Raw genomic sequence first — 10,314 nt, forward strand, 5'->3', positions numbered from 1 at the left:
ATTTAGAGCACAGGCCCTGGAGCCAAACTTTTTGGATTCAGATCTACATTCTGCCACTTCGTTCAACTCACTTTCTGCACTTCAATCCCTTTACCTAAGTGGGCTAATAGTAGGACCTACTTGTAGTGTTCAGCATTTGATCATGTAGGCAGAAACCACTCCAGTTATTTCAGGCAGGGAGTGATTTAATAAAGAGAATTAGAGACCTACAAAGCCTTTGGAAGGGCTGTGAGAGGGAACGTTGGTAAGGGAACGTTGCCAACAGCCTCAGACAGTTGCAGGAACTGCAAAAATCTTGGGAAGCTTTTAGAGGCATGAAGAAACTGCTACTAACTGCACCAAAGTTAATGTTTCACAGAAGAATGCTCAGAAGCCACCTAAATCTTTGACACTTAAACACGATGTCAGGAGGACCAATGGTGGTGTCTACTTCTTTTATGCTTGCTTAGCTTCCTTGAGTACCTTTTATGGGTGAAATCCAAAACTGAATGTTACTGTCAAGAGAGTGTGGGAAATGTAGTTCCTAAGTTTTACAATAGGGGTGAGAGCTGAAAAAGATGGGGAAAGTTTTGGGGGCACCTGGGAGCTCAGTCGGCTAAGTGTCTGCCATCGGCTCAGGTATGATCTTGGGGTCCTGGAAGCAAGCCCCGAGTTGGGCTCCCTTTTCCTGCTCATCAGGGAGTGGGCTTCTCCCTCTCCCTCTGCCCTCCATCTCCACTTGTGCTCTGTTTCTCTGTCTCTGTCTCTCTCTCTCAAATAAATAAATAAAATCTTTATAAAGAAAAGATGGGGGTGGTTTTGAATATGACTTCATAGCTTGGTTAGGAGAATTGTATGAATCTGGGGCACCTGGGTGACTTAGTTGGTTGAGTGTCCAGCTTTTGATTTCAGCTCAGATCATGATCTCAGGGTCGTGGAATTGAGCCCCAAGTCGGGCTTGTGCTCAGTGGAGAGTCTGCTTGAGATTCTCTCCCTCTCTCTCTCTGTCCCTCCCCCCCCATAAATAAATAAATAAATAAATAAATAAATAAATAAATAAATAAATAAATAAATAAATAAATAAAATCTTTTAAAAAAAAAAGAATTGTATGACTCAATTCACATAAAGCACTTAGAAAATTGCCTGGTCTATACTATAGTTAAAGAACAATAAATATCAGATGTCATTATGATGTCTGGATCACATGAGCCTAAGATGTCAGGAATTAGAGTGCCTACTTATTTTTTCAATAGTGAATTCCAAGACTACTCCTTCGCCCATGCATGCTAGCATCCATACAACATTAATTCAATACATATTTATGGAACACCTACTATACAGCAGGTACTCTGCTATTGCCATGGATACAGCAGTGGGGAAAACATATTTGTTCTCTCCCCTCAAAGAATTCACTCTCTAGGTGGAGAGAAAGACACGTACACAGCCAAAATTACTGCACGAATTTATATCTTCTTAGTTCTTAAGTTTATAAAGCACTTTACATGCTTTATAATTTATCTTCTTCTTGAATGTATATTACTTCATATCATCTAAGTTTTTTTAAAGATTTATTTATTTATTTTAGAGAGAGTGAGAGAGAGCCAAGGGAAAAGGAGAGAGAATCTCAAGCAGACTCCCCACTGAGCGCAGAGCCCCTTGTGGGGCTTAATCTTACTACCCTTGAGATCATGACCCATGAGATCATGACCTGAGCCGAAACCAAAAGCTAGACGCTTAACTAACTAAGCCACCCAGGCGAACCTCATATCATCTTTTAAATTTAATGAGACAAGTAAATAGGTGTTATAATTAATAGTATGAGACCAACATTTACATATGAAAAGATTTAGTGTCTGTGATGTTATCAATGTCAACAGTGTGACAAGACTAGGACTAGAATACAATTCTAGATTTACCGTGGTGATTATTTCACAGTATATACAATATTAAATCATTATGTTGTCATCTGAAACTAATATAATGTTATATGTCAATTACACCTCAATAAAAAACTTAATTTTTTTTAAAAAATATAATTCTTCTGACACCTAGATATTTTTTCTGATGGGTGCCTGATGGGTTCAAGGAGTCCTTGGAAAAGAGGAGTAGAAAGAAGGCAGGACTGTTGCTGAGCAGAGAAAAAAACACTATGTTTTCAGACTGTCTAGGTTAAAAATCTGACCTTGACACTTACTAGCTATATGACCTTGGGCAACTTCCTGCCTCAGTTTCCTCATCTATAACAGGAAAACAATCATAGGACTGACCTCATAGGGGTTGTTAAAAGGATTAAATGAGCTGATTTCTATAAAATGCTGAGAACTACGGTTGAGACATAATAAGTCCTCAATAAACATTACCTATTTTTTTATTGTTATTATAGAGTTACTAGTAACATTATTGAATTCTCAACTGACTCAAAAGTAGTCGGTGCTCATCTCACTGGGTGCCTTCTCTCTCTCCTCTTTCTTTTCCCACCAGGAATACACATAGCAATTGTTTCTGGTTAAATGTGTACAGCAGGTCAAGCACTTTTTCAGTACAACATCACGATGGAGTTGGAAAAACGCATTATTAGGCGTCAGGAAGTCTGGATTCTAGTCTGGGTTCTGCCATTAATGAGCTATGAAACTCTGGGTGAATCACTTAACCTCTCTGGACTGCATGTGTCAAACAGGGGAAAAATATGTTCCTTAACCTACCTCAGAATGGTTGAAAGAGCAAATGAGATCATAGATGTTTGATGTTACAAAGTTAAAAGCACATTACAAATGCTACATGATGGGATTTTCATTATCCTCAGCGTTAGCCTTTACATCTTCTTCTCACTTACCCTTGACAACCACTCACTCACTGAATTTCATTGATTTTTCCTCTGAAATGTCTTTCAAATCCATCCCCTTTTCTTTGTCCTCAATGCTTATGTCTTAGTTCAGGGACTCATCAACCCTTACCAGAATGACTGTAACAAGCTCCTATTTTTCTCTAATCCAATCTTACCTCTCTCTAAACTAGCCATCCAATCAAAGTCTCCAGGGTGACTTTTCTAAAGAGAAAAATCTCTCCATGTTAATCCCCTCTTTATAATCCCACTCCAAGATTAAGAACTTCCAATATGTTCCCTATTGCCTATAGAATACACAACATTACTCAGGGTCCCTGCTAACGTCTCTATCCTCATTGTCTATTTCAACTCCATAGACCCCATACGCCAGGAAAACAATACTTTCTTTCTCTAAACATTTTATGCATCTATGTTCCTGTACATGCTATTCTTCTTGCCTGCAGTGCCTGGCAAAATCTCGGTCAGCCTCCAAGGGCCAGATCTACAATCATTGCCTCAGTGAAGCCCTCCCCAGAGCTTATCCTATTCTGTTTAATCTTGGATGGTGACTTAATTCCATTTCTTTCACCTAATAACACTTTGCTCAACCCCAAATTTAACATCTTTCATGTTATTTTATAATTAGTTGTTTTAGAGTGTTTATTTCCAATTAGTTCATAAGCTCATAGAGAGCAGGAAGTTTTTTTTTATTCATCTGTCTCCCTAGCATAGTGTCTGGTACAGAGTATATGCACAATAAGAATTGGTTAAATGAATGAGCGCTAAACAAATACTTCTTAGACCATTTGTGGTAAAGAACAATTATCTTTTAAATTTCCCAGTTGTTACAGACTGATATTTTATAAAATATGATAAAAATGTCACAGCAATGTCAAATCACTTTAAAAATTACTAAATGTTTACTCTCAATTCTGTCCTTATCTCCTTGCAAACATTTTGAGTAGCACTCAGCTGGGCTATTTGCAAAGATGCTTCATTCCTAGCTCCTAGAATCTTAATACCTAAGTTGAAAAACTTAACAAGGATACATGTAAAAGTAATAAACAAATCATCATATATTTAGAGCACAACTAAGCAAGGAATCAATAAAATAAAGCTATTGTAATTAGATACATGCACAGATAAAGTAAATCAATGGAGCAGTGAATGAGAGGATGCAATATTATATTTAGACAGCAACAGTTTCTATAGCAATTCAAAACTAATGTAGGAAATTTTTAGGAAAAAGCAAGATTTACAGAAACTTCAAAACAAAGATGGCTAGGATGGGCTGGGAGATGTCAGGGAAACATAAAGAGGAAGAGGACACCTCCAGTAAACACTGTTTACAGAATTTCATTTACCTGAGTCCTTAATAAAAGCTTTTATAGAGTCCCAATACATTGTGGCCACTCCTCCTTCCCCATTCATTCATTGCCTTCTTATGTCACTGTGCTGAGGATCCTTCCAAGAAACAGGACTCTGAGTAACCACCCTAGAGGTGGACCTACTACTCTTTGGTAACTTAAAAGCAGAAGTGGAGTTGATGGTGTTAGTCAAAAGTTTACAGTGTCACTAATGAACTATTGGAATTAGTGGACAAAAGATACTTGTATTTTAATGACTTAGAAATAACACTCCCAAATGAACATACAGCCTCAATTCAGTAGTGAGATTTAATTGCCTTTTAGGAACTTGGTCCCTACAGTCTCTTCAGTGAAATCACTTCTTTGGAACCATAATGAATAAACTCAGAAGGTATCAGCAGATGTTTAATATTCTTCCCTTCTCGTGTTCATATTTTGAACCATTTGGAATCCTGGATTCTAAAATGCTGAGCAGAATCAAGACACAATCCATCGTAAGAGCAAGTAAAGAACATACCCTGACAAGAAGGAAGGAAGCCATATTTGTCTCTTGAAACAAACCAACATATGCATGTGGAATGGTCAGTCTTTACATGGATCTCAGGATACACCTGTAAGTCATTCCCCTTGAAAGACTTCAGTACTTCAGTGAGGCAATGATAGTGCAACACATAAGGGACTATATCAACACAACTCTCAGAGACCTTAGTGGCTTTGTTTTTGTTTTCATGGTCTTTTTTCCCCCTGGTATTCAGGTGAGTAAAATCCATTTGATTTAAAAAATATTGTAAGTTCCTCCCATGTGTCAGAAACTAAGCCAACCACTGGAGTTAAAGAAATAAAATGCAAATTCTGTCTCCAGAGGGCTCACACTATAATCTGACAATATTGCCTTATTTCTCTCCTCATTCACTGAATTATTTTCCACCCTCTAGGGAAAAAAAAGACAACCAATGTGGCCACATTCCCATGGGTGTTACTTCCCAAGTGAGGCCTTATTTAAAAATAATAATAGCTAATATGTACATAGCACAAAAACCCTTTGAGATAGATACTATAATTGTCCCAATCTTACAGTTGAGGAAGCTAAGGTATAAACAAGTTAAGCAAATTGCCAATGTTACACAGTGAATCAGTGATGGATCCAGTATTCAAACTTGGATCCAGAACTCATGCTGTTAACCACCATTCTACACTGCCTGGTATGGGTAATAGAAATTCTTGTCTGTAAGTACTACCCATTCCATTAAGTATATTTTGAGCTTCTGGGAGCTTTCTGTAAAGCCCAGGAGAAAAAAAGGAATTTGCTCCAAGCATCCCTTAATTTTAGTATTAAAAATAGAGTGACTCTTCCTGGGAAGCATGTTCTTGCATGGTAGGTGAAACCAAGACAGACTTCTTTGGGAAATCCATGTAAAGGAAGGCCTTGAAGTGTGCCCCAAGTATTTCTGAAAGATCAAAAACCAGTGAATATATGTGTGAGTATCTCCACATATGTCTAGGTAATTTAGGATGATTTTGGCCTGCACAGGGCTAAAACACTGAATTATTGAATAGAAAAAATATATATAATGGTCAGTCTGGTGAGATTTACTCAAATCATGTAAGCACAAAAATGTGTTCTTTGTTTTCCAGCTATTTATACTGGCATGTGTTCTGAGATTGTTAAGACTGTAAGATGGTAAGGATTGTAAATCAAAATAAGGCTTCGTGATTAAACATACCGTCATTCTAGTATGAAGATTTAGTGCCCTTTGAAAAAGTTGGCACCCTGAAAATCCCATTCTTGTAATGCTATTAGAAAATTATGGTTGTGGTGTCACCGTTGCATAAAGACAAGATCACCGGACTTCTGCCTCGGCCTCATAACTCTACTCCAAGAAGACTTTTCCTTTTCAGATTCATTTTGTTTTCTGATCCCAATTCTAGGAGAATATTGACCAAAAAGGAGCCTTCTAATTCTCATTAGAGGTAGTCAAGGGCCTCCTAGGATCATTGCCTGTAATAAGTGAACATCTGTAGTTAGAAGCTTAGCAGCAGCTAAGTATTTTTTCAGTTTGTCTGCCCTTGGTTCTGATTTCTATTCAGAGCCCCCTCATCCTGTACTAGGTTCTACTGAGGATCCTGTTACAAAGTCTTACTCTACTTTCTGAATTACTTGTCCATAAAGGTCTTGTACCTTCTGAGATCTGGAATCTGTTTTAGAAAAAGGATCTGAAGAGATTACCTACATCGTGAGCCTGAATGGCCCCTCTTGCTGACCAGCTCCTAAGACAAACCTTCCTATCCACAGCCTGCACTTACCAAGGCTTGACACCTGCCTCATGAGTCTGAAACTAGATCCTCCTATAAATGCCCCAAATTCTGATTTGTGGCTAGAACGTGATGGGAATCTTACAGACAATCCAAAAAAAGGATCTTGACCTTATTAATGAGCTGGTCTGTGATAGCATTCATACTTGATAGAATTAGATCAAACAAAGTAAATAAAAATTCGGATGGACAAAAAGTGTGAAAACACTTTTTTTTTTTCAGATTTCACTATAATAACCATTTTCTCTCTTTACTATAACACTTTCCCTCCTTGCAAAGAGCGAATTGTAGGGTAAAAAAATACAAGACAGTAAAGTTCACTTTTGAGCAACAGGCCTTTAGTAACACTGAATACTATGAGATACTGTTTTTCATCATGGGCCTTTTACCCTCAAACATTTATTTCCTTCAGCCAATTCAATGTAGTCGTCATGACATTGAAGACAGAAGAGCCAAATAACTGGCCTTGATTCATTCAACAAACCCATATTGAACTCATATATTGTGGGTTTACACCAGGCACTATGTGAGGTGGTAAAAATAAGACAATACACGGGACAGTCAGGGCCTCTTCCCTCTGAAAGCTGAAAATTTAGTAAGGGAGCAGAAATTGAATAATTACACAAATATATAAATATAAACTGTAATAACAGCCAAGCAGGAGAAGTTTAGAGTGCTATGAACAACTGCAACAAAAAGATCTGATTTCGTTTTAGTGCAGTTAAGGAAGGCTTTTCTAATGAAATTTCTTTTAGGCTGAGATATTAAAGATGACTAGAAGTTCACCAGTCAAAGAGGGTAGGAATATTTCCAGCAGAGAGAACACAATGTGCAAAAGCTCTGAGGTCAGAATGAGTTTAAAGTGCTTCATAAAGACAGTATGTGTGGAACATGGTGATCACAAGAAGAGACAGTGTGAGATAAGGTTAAAGTCAGATCATTTAGAGCCTTGTAGGTCATGGTAAATAGGTTAGATTTTATTCCAATGCTAATTAGAAGCCCTAGAGCAGTTTTAAGCATGGGAAAGATATGGTGATAATTATGTATGTTTGTAAAAGTTTTCTCTGACTGCTGTGTGGAGAATAGACCATAGAGAGGCAAGAATAGAAGTAAGGAGGCCTGTTAGAGGATGGTGGCTCTGACTAGATAAATGTTGACTGTGGATATGGAGATTTATAGGTAGATTTAAAATATATTCAGGAGGAGGAGCCAGTAGGACTCAGTGATTGATTGGATATGCAGGGTGAGGAAGAAATGAGAGTGAACTGGCCACAATTTTATGTCATGGATATGAACCAGCTAAAAACAAATTTCAGGCTAATATCCATAGCAGGGAAAAAACAATTAGAAATTTTATGATTCTTTTTATATTTGAGCAGTAAATTGGCACATTTTCTTTAAGGGGGGTTCAAAGCACGCTTCAGATGGAGTCCAACCCCCCTCATTCCATAGATGAGGGAATTAAGACTCAATGGACGGTACTACTTTGCAAATTAATCCTGTGATGTGTATGATGCTTTATCTCCCAAATTAGAACATAAACTTCCAAACTGTATCATTTCTTTTGTAGACATCTTTTCCTAATACCACCTGACATAGGACTGAGGACACAGCAGACCCTCAATAAGTGTTCCTCAGATTAAAATAAGTTGAATTTCTTCTTTCTCAGCAGATAGAAGAAAACGGATATTTTGGTTACTGGTAATGGCAGTGAAGTGACAGAATTCATCCTGGTGGGTTTGTCCAATCATCCGTAATCCCAGATTGCCTTTTATTGCACCATGGTAGCAGTTTACCTAATCACATTGGTGGGTAACAGTCTTATCATTGTCGTGGTTAGAGTTGATGGCCAGCTTCACAGCCCTGTGTATTTTTTCCTAAGCAACCTGTCCTTCCTCGGTATCTGCTACTCTAGTAATTCGGTGCCTTTTTTGTTGCTCAGTAGTTTAAAAGACTACCCCACCATTTCCTATATTAGCTGTTATGCTCAGATGACCATTGCTCTTTTTCTGGGGATGACAGAGAGTCTGTTCCTTGCTGTCATGGCTTATGATAGATTTATTGCCATCTCTAATCCCCTGTGTTACACCATCATTATGAACAGCCGGGTCTGCATACAGTTGGCCCTGGTGACCTGGGCCAGTGCCTTCCTTTTAGCAATAATACCAATTATTGCAATTCCTGCCCATTTTTGTGGACACAATGTCATCAATCATTTTACCTGTGAGGTCCAGGCCCTGTTGAAGCTCACCTGCTCAGACAGCCCAGTCAGACTTATTCTGGGTCTGGTCATTGGCATCTTCACACTGCCCCTGCCTTTCACCTTCATTCTCATCTCCTACACTCACATTGTGGTTGCTGTGCTAAGGATTCACTCTGCAGAAGCCAGGATCAAAGCTTTCTCCACCTGTGGATCCCACCTGACTGTGGTCACCATATTTTATGGAACAGCCATCTACATATACCCAAAACCTCAGTCAAGGGAATCCCAGGACCAGGGTAAAATCATCTCTGCATTTTATGGCATTGTAACCCCTATGTTGAATCCCCTCATTTACACCTTGAGGAATAAAGATGTGAAAACTGCCCTAAGAAAAATGATGAGGAAGAAAGAATCCTAAAGAGGACATGAATATCCCATGGAGGTTCATCTAACCAACAACTTCACATGGACTTGTAAAAATAACAAGGTATAAACACTAAACAATATTTTAGTAAGGTCATTCGTTTCAAATGCATTTTTTTCTATTTCCAACAGGCGTGTGATAAAGAACATCTTGCCACTGAAAAAGGCATGTTAAACATTTATAATGCTATCCATTTAAGTAATAAAATACAGCATAGTGTCGTGGGAGAGTTTATAAAACAAAATAATAATTAGTATATTTTAATCTTATGTAGTTTTATGCTGTTTTACTGAATGAGAAATATTTCAATATTCTAAGATTCTCTTTTATAGAAGATAAAGAACAAAGTTGCAAAATGGACAATTCTCTCAATGCTTTTTGTAAAAGGTCTATCATTATCCAAGCTTCAGAGTGATGAATGTGTGTGGGTAGAGAGGAAAATTACTGAATTTCCACATAGAAGGTCTTCTGATGAAGCAAGAAGCCCTTGAAGACTGTATAGATACTGAGGGCCAAAAATGATGACCCTATGGAACCTACAACTACATGTCTTGATAAGTAGTTGATAAGTCTCTCGACGTACCCTCGACGTACGTCTCTCGACGTACCCTACTCCTGAATAATTGCATGCAGCTTCCAAAGTGGACCTCACAAACAGCAAATTTAGCTCCTTTAAAACGCCTTAAAAAACAAGCAAATGTGTACTGTATTTTTGGATTATAAAAATTATAGTGTTCATTGTTTTTAAATACAAGGGGTAGGTAGAGAGAAAAGGAAAAATCACCTATCATCCCCACACTCAATGGGGCTTGCATGGGTTTTAGAATCCAGCAGACATGTATTTAAGTCTGCCATTCACGGTTGTGTGGGATTTAGTTTGTTCCTTTCCATCTCTCAGCTTCAATGTTCTCATCTGTGAAGTAGACATTATAAGAGTGCCTACCCCACAAAATTGTTTTGAGAATGAAATGAGATAATGCATATTAAGCTTCTATCATAATGCTTGGCATGTGATGGACACCGAATACATGTCAGCCAAAAAAGAAAAAACTGCCAGTCCTCTCTCTAACATCCGTACCCATTGTATGAATGTTCATCTGCTCAGGTCTGTACCAATAATAACTGTATCATTTTTAGAATATTCATGGTAATATGACAGACTGAAAAAAATATGTTCTCACTGTTGTCTTAATGTGAATTTAT

At 37.9% G+C, this 10,314-nt stretch overlaps 1 protein-coding gene across 1 annotated transcript; it reads left to right on the forward strand.

The window, feature by feature from the left end:
* Window positions 1-8,265: 8,265 nt before the first annotated feature.
* LOC118011168 (olfactory receptor 13H1-like) lies at window positions 8,266-9,105 on the forward strand. The gene has a single exon (XM_035005731.1). The coding sequence runs from the start codon at window positions 8,266-8,268 to the stop codon at window positions 9,103-9,105; it is 840 nt and encodes a 279-aa protein (XP_034861622.1).
* Window positions 9,106-10,314: the final 1,209 nt, after the last annotated feature.

Source organism: Mirounga leonina, unplaced genomic scaffold (genome assembly GCF_011800145.1).
Source record: "Mirounga leonina isolate KUSES-001 unplaced genomic scaffold, KU_Mleo_1.0 Mir_101664, whole genome shotgun sequence".
NCBI lineage: Eukaryota > Metazoa > Chordata > Mammalia > Carnivora > Phocidae > Mirounga > Mirounga leonina.